At 41.2% G+C, this 22248-nt stretch overlaps 2 protein-coding genes across 4 annotated transcripts in view; one reads left to right on the top strand and one right to left on the bottom strand.

Moving 5' to 3' along the window:
- Nucleotides 1–12649, top strand: part of cdc23 (CDC23 (cell division cycle 23, yeast, homolog)) — a 37325-nt gene extending 24676 nt beyond the window's left edge. The window contains exons 9-16 of one of the 2 annotated variants that reach the window (XM_072511974.1): nt 4086–4167; nt 5250–5403; nt 8174–8293; nt 8395–8470; nt 8984–9045; nt 9394–9472; nt 11722–11841; nt 12322–12649. In XM_072511974.1, the coding sequence (XP_072368075.1) occupies nt 4086–4167; nt 5250–5403; nt 8174–8293; nt 8395–8470; nt 8984–9045; nt 9394–9472; nt 11722–11841; nt 12322–12489 (861 nt within the window). In that variant the 3' untranslated portion in view covers nt 12490–12649. The remainder of the gene's footprint in view (nt 1–4085; nt 4168–5249; nt 5404–8173; nt 8294–8394; nt 8471–8983; nt 9046–9393; nt 9473–11721; nt 11842–12321) is intronic. The other variant, XM_072511975.1, reaches the window with a different exon arrangement.
- Nucleotides 12650–13752: 1103 nt separating this feature from the next.
- Nucleotides 13753–22248, bottom strand: part of kif20a (kinesin family member 20A) — a 91718-nt gene continuing 83222 nt past the window's right edge. For both annotated transcript variants that reach the window (XM_072511977.1, XM_072511976.1), the window contains exons 16-18: nt 21837–21928; nt 17365–17502; nt 13753–15435 (exon numbers count right to left, since the gene is read on the bottom strand). In XM_072511977.1, the coding sequence (XP_072368078.1) occupies nt 15136–15435; nt 17365–17502; nt 21837–21928 (530 nt within the window). In that variant the 3' untranslated portion in view covers nt 13753–15135. The remainder of the gene's footprint in view (nt 15436–17364; nt 17503–21836; nt 21929–22248) is intronic.

A 22248-nucleotide genomic window follows, 5' to 3' on the forward strand; every position in this document is an offset into this window, starting at 1 on the left:
TATACAATATGTTAATAATAGTCAAAATAATTATTATAATTAATAAATTAATCAAATTTGATCCTACTGATTCAGTATTAATAAATTATACAATATGTTAATAATAGTCAAATAGTTGATTGATCAGTAACATTTCAATAATAGTATTTCAGCTCAAGTTCATCAATTGCGGGTACAGTTGGGTTAGTTTGAATCATTCTGATAGTTGGTCCCCTGCGTTTAGCGAATAGTTTTTTTATGCACTTAGCACATTGGTATGTTATGTAAATGATGAATGCAGCTACACAGGAGAATAGGATTATTCTTATTGTGGACATTCCAGTGTGTCCAAGCCACCCACAAATTTTATCCCAGAGAGAGATAAATTGGGGTGGATCAAGTTTTTTGATTTCTTGTTGGATATGTAATGCCAAATCTTTAACTTCTTTAGAGTTATCGGGAATGAAAGTGCAACACTCTGCACCAATCAGGGCGCAGGTGCCACCTTTTTCAGCTAGCACATAGTCAAGTGCCATTCGATTTTGTAATACCACGGTTCGAATTGCTCGCATTTCGTCAGAAATTTTATCTAGGGCAGTGGCGGTGTAATCTGCTACGTTTTGTATGATGGTTGTTATTTTATTCAATTTATTCTCCATCCTCATTTCCCGATAGAAAGGAATCATTCTATCAAAAATTGCATCTTTTAAGAAAATGGAACGTTTATTTCTTCGAGCAACTGCTTCTGAAGCATGAGGATCTTCCAGTGCCTCCCGATCTTTATCCCAAGGTCCTTCTTCAAAAGGACTGGCAAAATCATCATGAGCTTTGTCTGGGTGGGAAAATCCCCGCGGGTGAAGAAGGCGATGCTTGAAAGGAACCGCAGCGATGGGGGACTGGCATTGCCGAGTCTGATCAACTACTACTGGGCAGCTAACATAGTCATGATAAGGAAGTGGATGGCGGGTACGAGGTCTATCTGGGAGCGAGTGGAGGCGGCTTCGTGCAGGGGCACCATTTTGGCAGCCCTGGTCACGGCTCCCCTATCACTGTCGCCGGCCAGGTACTCCACCAGCCCAGTAGTGGGGGCGGCCCTGTGGATATGGGGCCAGTGGAGGAGGCATGTGTGGGGGGTGCGTCTGTTTGGGCTCCAATATGTGATAACCATCGATTCGCCCCCGGGAACATGGATGGAGGGTTTCGAACATGGCGGCGGGCGGGGGTGGGGAGGGTGGACGATATGTTCCTGGAGGGGAGCTTTGCGAGTTTGAGGGGCTTGGAGGAGAAATTTGGGCTGGTAAGGGGAAATTACTTTAGGTACTTACAGATGCGGGACTTTGTACGCAGACAAGTCCCATCCTTCCCACGCCTCCCACCAATAAGGATCCAGGACAGAATAGTCTGTAGAGGAGACGGAGGAGAGGGTAGAGTCTCGGAAATCTACAAGGTGCTCATGAAGGGGGAAGAGTCCCAGACGGAGGAACTGAAACTCAAATGGGAGGAACTGAAACTCAAATGTGAGGAGGAGCTTGGCGGGGAGATGGAGGACGGGCTGTGGGCGGAAGCTCTGAGTAGGGTAAATTCAACCGCAACATGTGCCAAGCTCAGCCTGATTCAATTTAAGGTCGTTCACCAGGCCCACATGACGGTAGCTCGGATGATCAAATTCTTTGGGGTAGAGGACAAGTGCGCTAGATGCGTAGGAGGACCAGCGAACCATGTTCATATGTTTTGGGCATGCCCTAAGCTTAGGGGGTACTGGGAGGGATTTGCGGGGGTCAATGTCCCAGGTGCTGAAAACAAGGGTGGTGATGAGTCCAGGGGTGGCAATTTTTGGGGTTTCGGAAGACCTGGGAGTCCAGGGGGAGAAAGAGTGTTCTGGCCTTTGCTTCCCTAATAGCGGCGGATACTGCTGGCATGGAGGGACTCAAAACCCCCGAAGACCGAACAATGGCTTTCGGACATGTCAAGTTTTCTGGGTATGGAAAAAATTAAGTTCGACTTGAGGGGATCTGTACTGGGGTTCGCCTGAAGGTGGCGACCATTCAGCGACTTCTTCGCGGGTGAATGAACGTCAGCAGGTGGGGCGGAGGGGGGAGATTAGGGTAGAGTAGGAGGGATAAATAGGCGGGTAGTGTCTAGGGGAGAGGAGCGGGCATGTGCAGTATGGTTTGATTGAAGTAGTGGTTTTATATTGATGGTTTTATATTGATGTTTGCACATTTCTGTTAGCTGTAACTGTTTACAATGCCAAAAAAATAACCTCAATAGAATTGTTTGTTTAAAAAAAAAAGGAAGTTAAAGGTTATCTGAGGTGGACCGAATCAAAAGTTGAGCCACAATCAGATCAGCCATGATCTTATTGAATGGGGGAGCAGGCATCGAAGGGCCAAATGGCCTACTCCTAATTTGTTTGCTTGTAAAGCAGGAGAGGCCCTCTCAGCACATTTCACTTCTGGTCAAGATACTAGAAAAAAGCTTGTCATCTGATGCATAGCCTTTCCTCATCTCCATTTCACCCAGTCAGGTTTTTATCTATTTTTAGAATAATTTATTCCTGCTTGGTTCCAAACACTTGCAAAGTTGAGGTGGCGGCTTTTTGTTTGTCAGGTGGGAGGAGTTAACATTTGGAGGAGTTAGACATTGTTTTCATGACTCTACTGTCGGAGTAGTGTCTATTAATTAGATGACCCATCAGCTGCACGAGGAATAACCCTTACCACATTGCAGAAAGCATTAATCCATCATCCACTTGCAATGATTGATAACAGAAATGCTCATGTTTCTGGCCTTGCTGTGTGACTGTAGGGAACTGCTGGACTTCTGTACAAGAGAGAGGGAAAATCTGAGAGTTGATCATCTTTGACTCTGCTGGCTTGCTACGTCATTGATGTGAGAAATGGGCATAAGTTATTCTTGTACAATGCTTGGGAGATTACAAATGGCTAATGCAAAAAAAGAGAATTTTCCTTGGATACCGCCGGTCTATGATACTGGATTTAAGTAGTGAATGAATCAAATAACATAAGGTGCTGATGCCCACTTTAAGGTATTGTTGAAAGATTTTATTTGGCTTGGGATTTATCTTCGGTTAGGAGAATAAAAACACTGCAGTGATGTGAGGGAAAGATTTTTAGGGATGGGAGGTGAGAAGTTGATGATTGAGTTAGCGCAAGCAGTAAGGCAAGAAAACTAAAATATACCTCTTTCATTTTGGGAGTTGGAGTAGAGCTTGTCAGAATAAGAAAGCAGGAGATGGAGATAAATAGGATTTGATGAGAGTTAATGTTGAATGTTTAAATTAGAAGAAACTTGTTTAAATTTTGTATTGTCCCTGGACCAGTATATGAGTAATTTTCAAACCTATGTGGGAGGAGCCACGCTGTAAATATTGAATTGTGTTCTAAATTTCAAAATAATGTCAGCTGCCAAAGGATAAATAAGTGCTAATGTTGCAGAAAGTTTGAGAAAAGAAGAGAAAATATTTCTGCCTGTATGCAAAGTCTATATTTTCAACAGACAAAATGTACATTCACTGGAAGGATAAATTATGTGCTTCAAATAAATATCTTTAGATATCTTTAGGTATGTTTCTTTCACCCATAAGGTATGAAAGTCAGGACAATTTTTTCTAAACCCAGTGTATCAGATTGTCCTCCTTTTAAATTCTCTTTGAAGTACAAGTACACAACCTGCTCATGAACATCTCAAGTTGATTTATCAGCCTGCTTGATTTAAGCAACTTTAAATCAAGAAGAATAGACCATCATTTTAGTTGACCACTAGGATAAAAGCGAATTACTGCGGATGCTGGACTCTGAAACAAAAACAGAAATGCTGGACAATCTCAGCAGGTCTGACAGCATCTGTGCAGAGGGAAACAGCTAACATTTCCGAGCCTGGATGAATTTGTCAAAGCTAGAGAGAACTGCAAAGAGTCATCCGGACTCTTGAAATGTCAGCTCTGTTCTCTCGCCACAGATGCTGTCAGACCTGCTGAGATTTTCCAGCATTTTCTGTTTTTATTCGAGCTGCGCAATTTTCTTAACGGTAGTTGTGGAAATTTGTGTTTTATAAATCCATTCCCATTTTTATTTTTCTGTTAGAACATGAAGCCTGAGCTGAGCTACCTGGCTCATAATCTCTGTGAAATTGACAAGTATCGAGTAGAAACCTGTTGTGTAATTGGTGAGTACAATTTGTTTTCAACAGGAGACTGCCTTTTCAATTGATCAACTCAAAACTAAAGCACGCTTTCTGGTTTGCAGTCACTGGGCATTTAACCTATTATTAATTGGTGCACCCAATGTGACTTCTGTGTTATATTTTTAGCTCCTGTTTTCTTCGATTTTCCCAAACTTCTGCATGAGTTGCTTTTTCCATTGCCTCTCTGAAACCAGGTTAATTCTTTGATATTTGTCTATCTCCCCTTCCTTCTCTCCCTATGGAACTTGCCCATACTTGATCTTTCCTATATCCGTGATTGAAAAGTCTATGCAAAGGTTCACAAGTCCACTGTATTATCCATCGTCCAGTGGCACAGCACATTAAGGCTCCATTCTGCTACTTTAGTTCTTTAGAAGGGTTTCTTTGAGGTCAGTTGAAGGTTCACAATGGATTAGCTACATTCTTTCTCTGTCTTCCGCCCATACTCCTTCTCCACAACACAGCAGGGAAATCAACAAGAAAAAATGTTCCACTTGCTACCAGGGTGTTGAATGGAATTGATATCTGTTCCTGTCACAAGACCAGCAGGAATTGGATGTGTCAAGGAGCTTGCTGTGTGAGGAATTGCAAGTGCACGGATTCATTCTTCTACCTTGTAGTGCTAGACGTTGATTCTGTGCTGCACAACATAGCTGAATGGAGCAATGCTAAACTATTGAGGTTTAGTCATCTCTACTAGAGTTGAAAAGTTTAACAGTGACGTCTCCATTTATAAGTTGTCTACATTTTATCCCCTCCTGTTGTCCAGACGTGGCTCCACAAGTGCTAGAATTTGACCCAAGTAAGCACTTCACATGTGAAAAATATTCTACTCATCAACTATGGTGCACATGCATTTTCTAGTTGTTGCTGATGGAAATGTATCTTTTTCCACTTCCCTGGCTAAGGATCCTTCAAGCTAATTGTAACACCCCAACTACTGCCTTGCTCAAGACGCCTGGCTAAGTGCAGATCAGTATTTCATCCTGGGACCTTCAGATCTGTATGGTTTAGAGCTGCTGCATCTGGATTCTGAATCCAATATTCTTTCTCTTCTCATCAAGGCAATTACTACAGTTTAAGGTCTCAACACGAAAAGGCAGCCCTGTACTTCCAACGAGCACTGAAGTTAAATCCTCGCTACCTTGGTGCCTGGACACTAATGGGTCACGAGTACATGGAAATGAAGAACATATCAGCAGCTATTCAGGCCTACAGGTATACAAACCAATTGACTGTTCATCTAAAAAATCTCTTTAAACTGATACTGTAGCCCTTTTCCATTCATTCACAAGAAACAAAACTTCACTGAATAATGCATCAGTTCCCATCCTGAAGTACAAATTTGGTCCTGAGGGAGAACAAAGCTAATGTAAGACCTAGTATCTTGTTTGACATGTGTCACTGAGAGCATCTATTAGCTTTTGCATTGACATGTCCTTGGCACCATAGACTCATAGAATGGTTATACCACAGAAGACCATTTGGCCTGTTGTGGCCTCGCCGGCTCTCTATAGGATCAATCCAGTTAGTCCCACTTCTTTTTGCTGGTATTATTTCTGTTCCACTTCCCCTTCAAACTTTCCATATTCTGCTTTGTTCTCACTTGTATAATCAACCTGAAATCTGAGGCCCTTTTTCTGCTTCATCTTTCTCGCTCTCGGCATTCAGGGAGCTCTGGCTTTGGTTGCCTGCCCTTTCCCCTTAGTGGGAATGTACCTCGACTACACCCGGACCATCCCTTTAAAGGCAGCCCATTGTTCAATTACAGTTTTGCCTGACAGTTCTAAATTCTAATTTATTTGGGCAAGGTTCACTCTCATCCCATTGAAGTTGCAACCCCCACCCCTCAATTAATCACTTTTACTCTGGATTGCTCTTTACTCTTTTGCCTATCCAACTTAAACTTTGTGTTACTATGATCATTGTCCCACAAATGTTCTCCTACTGACACTTGATCCAGTTGATCCATCTCACCTCCCCAGATCGAGCAATGTCCCTTGTTTGTTGGACCGAGAATACATTGATGTAAAAATTCTCCTGAACATAGTTCATAAACTCGCCCCCCCCTCCCCTTTTCCTTATACACTATGACTAGCCCAGCCTACATTAGGTTATTAAAGCCCCCATTATAAGTGCATTATGTTTTTGCGTCTCTGTAATTTCCTGGCCAATTTATTTATCTTTCTTGTTACCATCAATTGGTGGCATATGGAATGCACCCAGTAATGTATGAGGGAATGTAATAAGGCCTAAATCAGGTTTACTGTGCATCTCTGTGACTGCACAGAATGTCATAAATAAGCTTGGTGAACTGCAAGCACAGTACCTACATGTGAATATGATGTTGTGGTGATAATGGAGACCTGGACTGGGTACTAAATATTCCTTCCTGGATGCAAAGTAGTCAAGAAAGTTAGGGAAAGAAAGGAAGGACAATGGAATGTAACATTGGTTAATGACAATATTAGTGCTAGGGAGGGAGAGAGAGAGAGAAAGAAGCAAAGTGTCCTCCACGCCTCTGTATAAATGGTGCTGAGGTGGAGATGATTGACAGCTTCAAATTCCTAGGTGTAAACATCACCAACAATCTGCCCTGGTCAACCTATGTTGACACTGCGACCAAGAAAGCACACACAGCCTATACTTCCTCAGGAAATTTGGCATGTCCACAATGACTCTTATCAATTTCTATAGATGTACCATAGACAGCATCCTAAAGGCTGGATCACAACCTGATATGGCAACTGCGCAGCCTAAGACCGTAAGAAACTACAGAGAGTCGTGAACACAGCCCAGTTCATCACGGGAGCCAGCCTCCCATTCACTGACTCTGTTTATACCTCCTGCTGCCTTGGGAAAGCGGGCAGCATATTCGAAGACCCATCCCACCCAGGTTATTCTCTCTTCCAACCTCTTCCATCGGGCAGAAGGTACAAAAATTTGAAAACATGCACCAATAGATTCAAAAACAGCTTCTTCCCCGTTGTTACCAGACTCCATAATGACTGATCTGATCTTTCTACACATCTTCTCTATAATTGTAGCACTGTATACCGTATACTTTATCTGCTGTCTATGTTTATGTATTTTCATTGTGTATCTTCATGTATTTATCGTATGTTCTATGTTTTCATGTATGGAGCAATCTGTCTGAACTGTACTCAGAACAATACTTTTCACTGTACGTCTGTACATGTGCAATAAATCTAAATCTAGAGAATGTCCCACGGATAGAATCTAGTTAGAGTTAAGAAGCAATAGAGCTATTATTACACCACTGATTGGAGGCAACCTTGATTATACAGGTCATTATTGTGCAGACGAAGCAGATTAGCTAGCGTATCAGGTCCTGACTGCCTTAAATCAGAGTGCTGAAGTAAATACTGAATTCTTAGGACTATAGGAACAAGAGTGGCCATTCAGCCCTTGAACTAAATCCAACATTCATTTAAATCGAGGCTGGTCTATACCTCAGTTTATTTTATATCCTTTCATATCTGTTGACCTGAAGTCATGAAAATTTAACTTGACTCCACATCCACAGTCTTTTGTGGAATAAATTCTACATTTTCACTACTATTTCTGAGGAAAACGTGCTTCCTGATTTCAATCCTGAGTAAACTAGCTTTAATCTGAAGATTTTGTCACCTTATTCTGGGCTCTACCGCCTGAGAAAATGGCTTCTCTCTGTATGAATGAAATCCTTTCAACATTTTAAAGCCTTAATTAGGTCACTCCCATCAACCTAAACTGCATTGAGAACAAGCCAAATTAATGCAACCAGTTGTCATAATTTAACCCTTTAAGCACTGGTATAATTTTGGTGAATCTGTACCTCCTCTGAGCCCAGTACATCCTTCCTGAGCCCAAAACCGATGCTGTACTCCAGATGGAGTCTGACCTAAGTTCTGGGGAAAATGTCTTTAGTTCGCTGTGTTTCCTGCCAAGGAACAGCGTGAGCCAATTATTCTTTGTGTTTCTGCAGACATGCCATTGAGGTGAACAAACGAGATTACAGGGCTTGGTACGGACTGGGACAGACCTACGAGATTCTTAAGATGCCATTTTACTGTTTGTATTATTACAGACGAGCCCATCAGCTGAGGTAAGCCACTGATGAGAACAAGGCTGCAGCTGAAATTCTTATTAGCATGTGCCATCTGTAATTTGAGAAGGTTTGGCATCAATGTGACTTTTCCCCCACAGACCCAATGACTCTCGAATGCTCATCGCCTTGGGTGAATGTTATGAAAAGCTGAATCAGCTGTCTGAAGCCAAGAAGGTACTTTCCACCTTGGTTGTATTTAGAAGTTTGACTTTTTAAGTGGCACTGCAAGCAATGGCAGCATATTACAGCTTCAGTGGAGAAATGAGAGCAGAGGTTTGAAATCTTTTAAGTGATCAAAAGGATGATTACAATGAAACCTCAGACACTGCAAGTCCAATTTTGTTCTCTGATAAAAATCTCTCTGGTAAAAGTGAATATTCTGTCCGAAATGCTGGTATGATCCCCAACTGAGGTCAGCATAACACCGGTGGTTATTCCCAATTTACTGTAAGACAAGTTGAAGCTGGGGTGAGCAGGTTTCTTTTTATGTTCTAGACATTTATTCAGTTCAGATCAGTGGACCAAGTTGTAACAATCCCAGCATGCGTTTAACAACTTAACCTCACAGTCAGAGTGTGTTTTAAGACGCCTAACTCCTGCAGCTGTAGCATGCAGTACTCTCCAGCCAATTCACCAGCGACTCCTGAAATTAAATTACTTGCCTTCCTTTCTGTTTTTCATTGGCAGTGTTACTGGAGAGCATTTTCTGTTGGGGATGTGGAGAAAATGGCTTTGGTGAAACTAGCAAAGTAAGTACTTTTGGAGAGTTCTTGCCCCAAATGAGAATAATATGGTAAAATCCTGTCAAATAGATATACATTTCAACCAGACTTTCAACAGTTTTTTTAACCACGGTCTCCCTGAACCATTTATATCCCACTGACTTGCTGTCAACTGCCAATTCCATTTCGAACCGGTGGAATTGGGGGGGGGGGGGAGACAAACTGGAAACAGACAATTGGGAAGAACCTTCAGTTATTTGAAGTTTTGCATGGTGTGGTCTATAATGCATCCAGCATTGAGAGTGCAGGATCCAGAGCTTTGTGCTTGGTTGGTTCACATTCATCTAATGTCCGTTTCCTTCTATAATATTGCAGAATCCACGAGCAGTTAGGTGAATCAGATCAAGCAGCGCAGTGCTACATCAAGTATGTCCAAGACATCTGTGACTGTGGGGTAAGTCTCTTCAGGGTTAATGTGAATCTGGCACAGGCAAGAACAAATCAGCACAGATCATATTGCTTTTGCTGCCTTGGTTCCAGAGAAGTGTTTATACTATTGTTATTTCATTTGCAACAAAGTTTAAAAGCAAAACTTCAGACATCACCATCCAATATTACCCATGTACTGTGTCTCTCCCCCCCCCCCCCCTTTTAAAACTTCACACATGGTGACAATCAGCTCTGAGTTGAAACAAGCAATTAATAGCTGTTTAGTGAATATGGGACTGGAGTAGGCCTTATATTCCCATGACCCTGTTCAGCCATTGAATGGGATCATGGTTAATCTGTGACCTAACTAAATTTACCCACTTTGTCCCAAATCCCTGAGTATCTTTTGACTAATAAAATCTGTCAGTCTTAGATTTATAATTAACAATTGATCCAGCACCAATTGCTGCTTGCGGAAGAGCCAAACTTCCAACACCGCTTTTCGTATAGACGTGTTCCTAACTTCTCTCATGAAAGACCTGGCTATGATTTTTAGACTGTGCACCACAGTCCTAGACTCCGCCAATGGTAAAAATAACTTCAGTTTCCTTTCCTTTCTTCAACTCTGATCAAATCACCCCTTAACTAAATTTCAAGGAATACAGCACTATTTTGTGTAATCTCTCCTGGTAACACTTGGGGCCCAGGTAGCATTCTGGTAAATCTACATTCCATTCCATCCAAGGCCAATATAAAGTGTGGTGCCCAGACCTATTCTCAGGATTCCATGTGTGGTCCAACCAGGGTTCTGTCAACCTGAAGCATGACTTCTACCCCTTTGTACTCCAGCCCTCTAAATATCAAGGTAGGCATTCAGTTAGTCTTCTGTTTAAAATGTCTTGAATAGGTCAGAAAATAATGATTTTATGTACCTGGACTTCAAAATCTCAGCACTATTCTTTTCAGGTCACATTTGGATCCATCAGCCACTTCTATCCATGCAAAACATTTTTTTTAACTATCTTTAATTTCACACTTCAATCGGCACTAAGATTGTCCCCTATCCTTAAGTATTTGCAAACTTAGGTAATTGGTTCTCTGTCCTGTTATTTGTCACTAATTAATATCCCTGTATTATTCTTTTCCCTTTTGTTTGTTTTCAAACTATTATCTCTACCTTTTCCATCTGAGCCCCCCACCCCCTGCACTGACGACTTTAAAATCCTGGTCCCAGACCAAATCGGGTTGTTTGCCGGTTTCTTACTGCCCCAGTAATAGTAATAGTGTCCCATGAAATTGAATCCCTCTAACCCACATTACTTCTTAAGCCTGCCTAATTTGTTTACCCCTACGCTGATTTTCACACAGCTCCGATAATCCATAGTGCTTTAATTTAGATCTTTGTTCCTGGTACCCTCCTACAGAACCTTTTGTCTTCCTTACGTTGTCAGCCCGAACGTGGATCAGTGACTTGATCCTTCACCTCCAATTTCTTGTGAACTCAGTTCATGCTGTCCCTCACCCTCGCATCATATAGCGCCACCCCACCCCCCACTTTGGACAGTATCTTGCTCCAAAGTACACGGTCTTCATTTCTGGCTGCCCTTCCAATTGTCTCTATTGGGTCAGTTTCTAAAGATATTTGTTCTCCCTCTCATCTGTGTTCCCTGTACTCAGAATGGCGTAGGTGCAACCAACACCGATGCAGAATCTGAACTTCCAAGAGATGGTAACCAAGATCTGTGAACTGTGTGCAGATACATCTTTCTCTCTCTCTCTCTCTCTTCCCCACCCCCCCCCTCTCCATGACACTGACCCCATTTCATGCAGATGTTTGCTCAGGACAGTCCCACAGTCCTCTTGGATTCGAGGAATCACAGATACCGGATTGTATTCCTGCAATTTGAATTAGATTAATGTGTGTTTGTATAAAGTGCAATACAGAATGCAATACAGAATAATCTTACCACCGGGGGAAAGAGATGAAATCACTTTCATTGTGGTAACTGAAGCAATGAGGGCAAAAAAGAGCAATTTTCTAGTTTCAAAAATACATGTCTTCAGATGTCAAAGAAAAAATGATTTTGGAGCTGTAACTGTTGAAGTGAATATTTATCTACTTATTAGTCAGGTTGTAAGTGGGTATGTTTTGCACTGTGGCTTCACATTTAAGAGCTGTAGAGAAAATTATTCCAAATGTATATAAATGAAAAGCGATGCAAGTTTCTCTTGGTCATTCCCTGGACTAAGTAATTTTTGTTGTTCAATCTTTAGGAAATTCTGGAGCATCATGAAATGAGCACTGCATTTCGAGCCCTGGCACAGTATTATTTTAAATGTAAACGGTGGGATGAGGCATCAGTCTGCGCACAGAAGTGTTGTGATTACAATGATGTAAGTCTTAACCAAATCTCTGATAGCCGTTTGAGTTGCTGCCATGTGCAAAGTGGGCACGAGGGAACTAGTTTTTCTCTCCCACAGTAATCCAGCAGATTTACTAGTTTTAGTCTTGCTGCAGCAGTTACTGGGTAAATCTCTATTTTAACAGGAATATTTTTCCAAGATTAACTCATTTTGATGAGACTTTCTGAGCCTGTGACCGCCAAAAAGAGCACGGTCAACGTTTTATCCCTCAACCAATACTTAGTAGAAAATCTCTGGTCATTTATTTAATTGCTGCATTTGAAAATTTTTATTCTTGTAATGTCGCTATTGCATTAGCTATATAGTGATTTTAAATGTCCCGTGATGGAATAATATACACAAGTGGATTTATTTTCAATTTTGTTGTACAAAATGAGCTGAGAAGTTAACCTTCAATAAAATACTTATTCTTTTGGACTTAAAATATTGATTTCTTTTTTCTTTCTCCAGACTAGAGAAGAAGGAAAAGCTCTGCTTCGACAGATTTCACAGCTTCGTAGCCAGGGTGACGTGGCAACAACACCCATGTCTGCCGATGCATCACGGACATTTGTCCCTGGAGTCAACACTCCCTCTGCAAAATTGCCGCCACTCAACCTATCTTCCATCACACCATGAAAATGCCAGTGCTGCTTTCTGAAAGCAACATGGCACTCTACTCCATTACAACCACAATCGCTGTGGGCAACTCTTTGCTGAAGGTTGGATGTTGTATTTATGAAAGCATAATATCTGCATGTGTAAATATTAAATATGTTTATAAAAAATGCACTTCTACCTTCTTGATTACTTCAATGAAGAGGTCACGATTACTGCAATTTTGTTGTAGCCAACTTGTCTTTTGTAACCAGAAGGCACTCCGTTAACGGCCTGGATTCTCTGATCCCGCACCGGGTCAGAGAATTGCCCGGTTGGGGGGGGGGGGGGGGGGGGGGGGGAGGCGGCTGCCGATTCTCCGACGACCGGAGAACCAGGGGCCTTTGAAAGCGCCCTCCCCCTTCCCCTCAATCTAAAAGGCACAAGTTAGGAGTGAGATGGAATACTCCCCACTTGCCTGGATGGGTGCAGCTCCAACAGCGTGGAAGAATGGAAGAAGCTCAACAACATTCAGGACAAAGTAGCCCACTTGATTCGCACCCCATCCACAAACATGCCTTCTTCCCTCCACCACGGTTGCAGTATCAGCAATATAGATCAAGAAGCACTGCAGGAATTCACCAAGGCTCCTTAAAACAGCACCTTCCAAACCCAGGATTGCTACCATCTAGAAGTGCTAGGGCAGCAGCCATATGGAAACACCACCACCTGTAAATTCCCATGCACGTCTCATCGCCATCCTGACTTGGAAATATATCACCATTCCTCACTGTCACTGGGAAAAAAATCCTGGAACTCCCCCAACAGCACTGTGGATGTACCTACATCACAGACTGCAGCGGCTCACCACCCCCCCCCCCCCCCTTTCATGGGCAATTATGGATGGGCAATAAATACTGGGGTTAGCCAGCAAAGTCCACATCCTTTAACTGAATGAAAAATGTAAAATAGGCAGCTTCAAACCTAGAAAACATCTAGAAAAGGTATTGCAAACCCAAACTCAGTATTTCACAAAAACAACAACATCTCAAATCTCACCCCTAAAAGTTACAAAGCTAATGTGCAGAGTGGACAGGGCAAACCTTAATCCATCTCATTGCTCAAAAAAAATTCAAATTCAACCCAATTCATGGCCTCCACAAGAGAGACAAGATTCAAGCTGACCAGAAAAGGCATTGCACCTCATCTTGGACTTGACCTGATGCTTGATCTTAGCCAAAAAGAGAAGAAGCAATGTGTATGTCAGTGAATGGATTTTCTTTCATAAAAACAATTACAAATGACTGTGGGCAAAATTCAGTTTAATTTCACAGGCATGCCGTAGGATACAAGAGTGTAAGAGTAAATATTTCAATAAAAAGATTTGAATAGCTATACCAGTACAATAATGTTCAAGATACAGGAGTGGTGATCTTTAAGAAAAGGCACATTTAAAATAACCTTTATTATGTAGGCTTCAGTTGACGTTGTTCTGCAGCAAGTGTTTTGTTAATGATACAACAAACATTTAATTTTTTTGGTACATCAGGCACAAAGACCCATGCAGCTCAATGATTACATACACAGTATGAATCAGTTGGAGAGACTGCTTAAATCAAAACTGGGAAAAAATACTCCTAGCAGAATGATGTACACAGCAAGTACTGTACGGTCTTAAAATTTCTTGTGGTTGCACATCTGATCATTTTGAAACTATGATCAAATGGGCTTTAACAATAGCACTTTTACTGAATTTACAACTCTAGTTTTGTAGCACTCCTACATCATTTCTGTAAAATCTCTGCTAGTTGCATTAGTGTGAATGCCACTCGTGTTTAACCATTAAACCATACAGGGAGAAACTGCAATGCTTTCAGCAATATATAAAAGACACTACCTGGAAGTTTAAGCAGTTCTGTTAAAGAATGTGGAAGCTCACAAAATCAAATGGACACAGATTGAATTTACATTATTTTGGTTCAACACTTACTCCTCAAATGAATATCTTTGGAATATACAGAAAGGATACCACAAACAAATATGGCTTATTTGAAATCATGGGATATATATATATATATATATAGCTCAACAAAGTGACATAAAAAGTGTTAATGGCGAAAAAGCTTGCTTATTTCCAAGAAGGAGTTGCAAAAATAACAAAGATCCAAAGCGTTATCCAAACAAAATCTTCCCAAATCTTCTATATGATACATATTCGGCCAAACAAAAGGAAATTCTAAATGCCAATGCTTTTTTAGTTTTCAACTTAATATCTGTCAGGATATTGAAGATAATCTCTACCCATACTTAACCCATACGCGCTATTCCCTACAAAATATCCAATGCATTAATAATTTCCTGTTTCCTAATTCTTTGTTTTGACTTATGTGGTATAGAACATTGAACAACATTTGAACAAATACTGGCCGGACACACAAAAAAAAAAAACGGGTTGAAGAATGGATTCTTCGAGCAGCATAATATACAAAATACTTAAAGTAAACAGTGATCATTTAACTTCTGGCACAAATCTCCCAGCATACCATTCCCTGTTCCGCACAAATCTTTGCCAAACAGTTATAATAAAAAGAGCAAACACCGTTATAGTGGAATCATTACAATGTAAATACTTTTTAATTAGACCTAATTTCCAAATAAAATGCGAAAAGTAAGTCTACCATGACTTCCCTAATAGTTTACTTGATATTGTGCCTTTGTCTGTTGCAGTCTGGCTCTAGATCGTAGAATACAATTGGAAGGAGTGTTACTGCGCTGCTGCTGAGCAAGTCTCAGGAGACCAGTTAGGAATGGTTTTTTCCCTGGGGGTGGTTGATTTTCAATATTGCCAGCACAACGACGTTTATTGCAGCCTGGGCCTGCCTGAAGCTGACGAACTGTCTGATACTGCTCCGCAATGCAGGCATTTTTTTTCTTCAGGTCCAATTTTATCATGATCATCAGTTTCTGGAGATCCTCCAAAGTTTGATCCTGTCAGAAAGAAAAAAAACTCTTTGATAAAGAGTTCTGTGCAGCAAGGCTCTAAATATATTCACACTAAATGAAAGGACAATACAATTTTAAAGTTATTTTTTTAAATTGTCCTCTCGTACACATTCGCAGCCACAAGCATAGAAAAACCTATTTAGTTTCCTATTAGATCCATTCTAAAATTGCAATATGCACCTTTATCCCAGGGATAACTCTTTGCTGACTGTGGAAGTGTTTGGTCTTTGTTTAACGCCTTCCCATTGTAATGTCTTTGGGACCAGGACATACAAACATATGAAAAAGCAGGAGTAGGCCCTAGACCCCTCGAGCGTGCTCCACCATTCAATAATATCTTGGCTGATCTGTTTGTGTTGAGCTTGACTTTCGCACCTACCCCAGATATCTTTGATTCCATTGCCCAACAAGAATCTATCCATCTACATCTGAAATAGATTAATTAATTCCACCTCCACTCTAGGAGGCCATTCCAAAAATCACACAACCCTCTGTCCTAAAAGGATTACCTCCTATTTCTGGACACACCCACAAAACACATTACAAATGAAAGGCCTAGTTGGTAAAAAGCAGTACCAAACCGTTCAGACAAACAGACTCTTGTTTTGATTTCTGGTCTGTGCTGACTTAATTCATTTCAGCTCAGACAGGAGTTAAAGCACACTTAGACTCAACACCCTTGAAGACAAAAGTCAGTTGCAAAATCACAAATTAACCAGTGGATCCTGCTGGCAAAAGGAACATGTATGGATATGAAGCAACAACTGGCTTGCTGGTGATGCCCACTAATGATCAGATAACCTGCTGAGATTAAGTATGGCCTTTTTATCACAGGCTGGGAGCACTCCGAATTGTACCAGAATCAACACCTTTTGAAGATATCCTCCCGAGGTCTAGATGTGAACCCAGATTCCTGCATAACATCTGTGCGAGTCACGCAAGGCAGCATGCTGTACAAGCCATTATGCAGATGAAATACTATGGAATTGACACAAGGTAGATAGGTCCCCTCAAAACATTTATCAGCTTTATGCTCAATCTTTCCAGCTGAACCAACCAAGTTAAGGAGTGCTGTCTACAGGGGTAGGCCTAGAAAGGGTAGTTATTAATAAACTGGAATCACAGCAGAAGCAATTCTCAATCCAGATTACAGTAAGAAGTCTTACAACACCAGTCCAACAGGTTTATTTGGAATCACTAGTTTTCGGAGCGCAGCTCCTTCATTAAGTGAGTGAAGGCGAGTCAATCCAGATTAAGTAGCAAGAGGACAGCAGTGGAGGGGGAGGGGGGGGGGGGAAAGAAAGAGAGAGAGAGAAAAACTCAATGGCAGTTTCACCAATTAAAGTTGCACATAATCTTAGATACAAATACAGGCAGATATTACAAATGCATACAATATGTAAATATTAAACCCGCAGTTTTGTAATACCCGAATGGTCTCAGTAGGATTCTTGCGCCTGATGGATCAATTTGCATTTAATGTAATTGATCCATTGCTATGTTGATTAGCAGACCCTGGTTATACACAGTGGTAGTTGTCTACTAGAGCCATCTCAAACTTAAAGCTGGGAAAAACAATTTTGAATTACTGAACCCAGCAAAATTTGTTACATCAAAAACAAAGAAGCAGATTTGTAAAATGGAGCTGCAAGTAGTAATTAAGCAGAATGTGTGTGTTTTCTTTTAACATTAAAAAATTAAGCAGCGAATAAAATCCGTTTTATGATGTCTACCCTCAAAATTCTACCCTTCTCTTACCAAACTTTTGCCTGGAAAAAAATGCTTTGAAACTTTATCCAAGGTTGCAAGTTTCCCCACTTCGCTACACAAGTTTAAAAATCTGTGCATTGAGCCAAGATCAATGTGACGCATGACTGTCACTGACTTGTAGTTCAAGGATAAGCGATAACATACCTGTTTTACCATGAGATCTTCACATTTGGCTAGAGTACGGCGTAGGTTCTCTGCTCCAGTGTTATGGCAACATGCTCTTTCCGATGCCTGCAGAGCCTGGCCTATTTTCTGTAATTCTATCTGCAGGGCCTTTGCATTCTGAAAATTAATGGAGATCATTACCAAAGAGAGAGGAGCTCAGGGAATGTGTGTTAAAACAAAAGGCTTTTAAAATAGAGAATGTTCCAGCAGAGGCAGCAGTGCAAGAATAATCTACAATAGCGGTTAAAGGAGAGGCTGCTAAATTAGAATTACACAGCACGTGACCATTTGGCTTGATGCGCTAGCGCTGAATCTGAAAGCAATAATAATTAGTCTCGTACCCTGGCTTTCCCCCCATGGTTTGCAATTTTTTTTACTTCAACAGATATCTAATCCCATTCAGAAGTTATCATTGAAACTGCTTCCATCATTCCTTCAGGCAGTGCGTTCTAGATCATAACTTGCTAAGAGAATTTTCACTTCTCCCTGTGGTAGTACCAGGTATTGCGGTACCTGAGAGGCCGACGCCATTGGTCAAGACCCTGGAGTCTACCATTGGCTGTATGACGTAGCTCCGCCATGAAGGCAGGATATAAGAGATGGTGTCGTCCCAGCAGCCTTCACTTTCTGTACCGAAGCTGCTGGAGTAAAGTTCTAATGTATTAAAGCCTCAGTTACTGATTACCTTCGTCTCGAGTGTAATTGATTGCGCATCACCCCCTCCAGCTTTTTATTTGCCAATTATCATTGGAAACAACATCTCATTAACTCGATCAAAACCCCTGAAATTTTGAACACCACCATGAAATCTCTTTTAACCTTTGTTGCTTTAAAGTGGACAATCCCAATTTACCTCATCTCTGCACAACTGAATTTCCTCCTCCTTGGTACCATTCTGGAGATCTCCGCTGCATCCTTTCCAAGGCCTAGTTTTCCTTTCTTCAAAGTACAGATCCCAGAACTGCACACAATAATCTAGCCAAATCTTAACCAGTGATTTTAAAGGCATGTCACAACTTCCAACTTTTGTACTCCATGCCTCCATTTAGAAAGCTCATCAACTGGTCTTATCATCACAATCAAATCAATGGAGAATATGAACCCACTTATTGTATGTTTAGTCTGTACTCTGACTCAATTTTGGAAGAAAACCATGCTTTGGAATCACAGGTTAAGGGAACTGAACCAGTTAATTAAATTCTGCAGCTTTAGCACATGTCGGTATAACCTCAAGTACCTTAGTTCAGATTCCAAGTGAACATTTGCAACCTTAGCTTCATGTTTGTACGAAATTCAACTGAACTAGTGACAACCAGTACACCACAGATAAGGATCTGGATGTGCGAGAATTTTCTAAATTAGGAATGTTTAGATACAGGTACCGATTAAAGATCAATTACGTGCTCTGATAATTGGTTCAAATGGTTTGTAAAAGAGGGGAATATTTAACTGTTTAGGGGAAAAGAAAGGAGGTGGAAACCATGTTCACTGCAGTTTAGGAAAGAAAGATCTAAAGGGAAGGGATTGCCCCTACCTGGGATCAGATCTCTAAAGAAAACTTGACCAGATTTCCAAGGTCTGAAGAAACCACAAAACTCCAAGAAATCTACAAAATGAGTGCAGTCTGGGTTTTTGCACACTCTGTTGCCCATTGGCAAAACATGAAGTATAACCATTTAGGCTGGTCAATTGCTGCTTAGTTAGCAAATCATAATTTATGCTTTCCACTTTGCTACAATTTGACTGTTCACAATCAAGGCTACAGTATAGCACACACGGAGTTTTGCATGGTCTGAAGTGCCATATAATCTGCCTTCTCGAGTGGATGTAAAAGATCCCATGGCACAATTTCGAAGAACATGGGAGTTATCCTGGTCATTGTCAGATTACAGTCCGTGGGAGTTTAAGTGTGTAAATTGGCTGCAGCATTTCCGACATTACAACATTGATAATACTACAAATGTATTTCGTTGGCTACTGACCTGGGTGAACTCCTACATTGCAAAAGTAAACAATTCCTATTCTATTTATTGTTGCTCCTTTACAAGTAGCAGAGAGGATAGTTCATGTTTCAAAGTGTTAGGAAAACAAAGGGAGTTGTATAGTTTAGAGGGATTTGTAATTGTAAACATTATAAATAAGGTATAGCTTTAAGTGGGTTTAATTTAACGTTTCTGCGCTTAGAAGGGTAAACCTATAGCTAGATTCATGCTGGATAAGGGGGTTTGTATGTATGGGAGTGTCTGTATGTATGGGGGTTGGTCCAACTGTGTTTCTATTGTGGTTCATACGACGAGAAGAATAAATAAAAGACACAGGTATGTGGGTGTTGCTTAGCAACGGGGGCCTTTTTAAAAGGTAGAGAAGCTTTTAAGTTTTAGTTTAGCTAATTTGTTTGGAGTTGGAGAGAGAAGACCGCTCTCCTAGAAGCAACTAGTTTAGAAGGCTAGAGGGGACAATCTCTCATCTTTGCTGGAGTAATGGTTAAGAAAACAAGTGCAGAGATCTGAATAGCAGCTAGTTAAGGAGGCAGCTAGTTAAGGAGACTAGAGAAATAATTTTCAAGAAGTCGGAGGTTAAAGGTACTAGATCAGAGAACTGTTCGGTAAAGACAGACAGAGCCGAGAATGCGGCTAAGGTGACACAAATATGCCTGAAGTGATTTTCAAGTTTGAGAGACTTTACGACAGCCTGTGGGACAAGAGTTGAAATAACCATGAAAATTGGTGGTTGAATCTCAAGAGTTTGTGTAAAAAGTTATCACAAAAGAAATCGAAAAGTGGGTGGTGTAAAATCCTGGCCTGGATTTGCTGCTCAAAGTAGAGCAGAAGCTTAGATCGAGTCATTTGTAAAACCTGGATTAGATTTTGAAAGGCAAACCGCTAAGGGAAAGCATGAGAGAAGATTGTAAAGCGGGTTTTTGGGAGTGGAGTTTGGAACTCTCATATGATCATCATCTGGAAGATTCGGAGGAGAAATCCACAGATACAAACGTGGGTTCCCAGTGGAGTACGTGTATTTGACTGCAGTTATTTTGTGTCTTAAGGGACTTGTGTGTCAATTAAACCATTGTAGTTTAAGGGACTTGTGACAACGAGACCATTGTAGTTTAAAATGGAATTTGTAATCGGTGTTAATCTTAAAATCTGAGTTTAATTGTTAAGCTAAGAAGGAGTAAAGGAGTACTGTATAAATCATCCAACTTTACATGTTTAATTTATTTTTGTTGTTGATAAAACTAATTAGGAGGCCCTGTGCCTGTTCCTCCACTTTTATATATTAAAAAAGTTATGGTCTTTTGAACCAGGGTTCCATTCTGGAATCTTGCCGACCATTTATAATATCAACTAGGATCATAACAAAAGTCACCAGGATACTAAACACAAGATACAGATTAGTTGCAGCTGTATAGAACCTTAGTTAGGCCACACTTGGAGTATAGTGTTCAATTCTGGTCGCCACACTACCAGAAGGATGTGGAGGCTTTAGAGAGGGTGCAGAAGAGATTTACCAGAATGTTGCCTGGTATGGAGGGCATAAGCTATGAGGAGCGATTGAATAAACTCGGTTTGTTCTCACTGGAACGAAGGAGGTTGAGGGGCGACCTGATAGAGGTATACAAAATTATGAGGGGCATAGACAGAGTGGATAGTCAGAGGCTTTTCCCCAGGGTAGAGGGGTCAATTACTAGGGGGCATAGGTTGAAGGTGAGAGGGGCAAGGTTTAGAGTAGATGTACGAGGCAAGTTTTTTACGCAGAGGGTAGTGGGTGCCTGGAACTCGCTACCGGAGGAGGTAGTGGAAGCAGGGACGATAGGGACATTTAAGGGGCATCTTGACAAATATATGAATAGGATGGGAATAGAAGGATACGGACCCAGGAAGTGTAGAAGATTGTAGTTGAGTCGGGCAGTATGGTCGGCACGGGCTTGGAGGGCCGAAGGGCCTGTTCCTGTGCTGTACATTTTTGTTCTTTGTTTGTTTGTAGGTGTGCAATTAGGGGCTGGTTTAGCACAGGGCTAAAGAGCTGGCTTTTAAAAGCACCAAAGCAGGCCAGCAGCACTGTTCAATTCCCATACCAGCCTCCCCGAACAGGCGCCAGAATGTGGCGACTAGGGGCTTTTTACAGTAACTTCATTTGAAGCCTACTTGTGACAATAAGTCATTTTCATTTCATTTCAATTGTGCTAAATGATTGGGAGACAACCATCTCATCCAGAGGTTTCTCAATAATTTGTTCCTATGCCAGATCTTAATCGTTACATAGCAGCTTCGCATTCCAGTTAAACTCTAGACCCGAGTGTATTGTTCAGATGGATGCATCATAGTGCCTCCGTGGTGCCATAATGCAGCTGCATGGTAACAGTCTCGCCAAGCAATCGGCCGGCTACAAAATGTCAAAGGTAAATCCCACTGTATTAGATTAGTCCAAGATGGAAATGCATGACCCACCTTCTGTCCTGCCTCTAGTTTACGATCTGCATCAACTGTGAGATACTTCATTCCAGCTGGAAGCTCAATCGTGTCCCTGTATCGCTTCAATTCTGCAATATGGCAGAGAAACAATCAGTGTCAGAAACTGCTAATTTTTTTGGAAAGCCACACCCAAACACATCTATAAGTCTGAATGACTGTCAGCAAATTCTAACGGCATACGTCTTCGTGAAATTTCTATTGAAAAAGTTCCACAAATCTGGATGCCAAACATTCAAATTATTAGGATATTATTAATAGGGGAAATCCACTTGTGACATTTAGTGGGTGGATAGGAGAATAGAGATTGCTTTTCAAGACCTAGACAAAAACGGAGTTACAAAAGCAGTTAATCGCAACTTGCAAGTACAGAAGAACAAGTGCAGAAATT

This window comes from Scyliorhinus torazame, chromosome 7, assembly GCF_047496885.1.
Source record: "Scyliorhinus torazame isolate Kashiwa2021f chromosome 7, sScyTor2.1, whole genome shotgun sequence".
NCBI classification, from domain to species: Eukaryota; Metazoa; Chordata; class Chondrichthyes; order Carcharhiniformes; family Scyliorhinidae; genus Scyliorhinus; species Scyliorhinus torazame.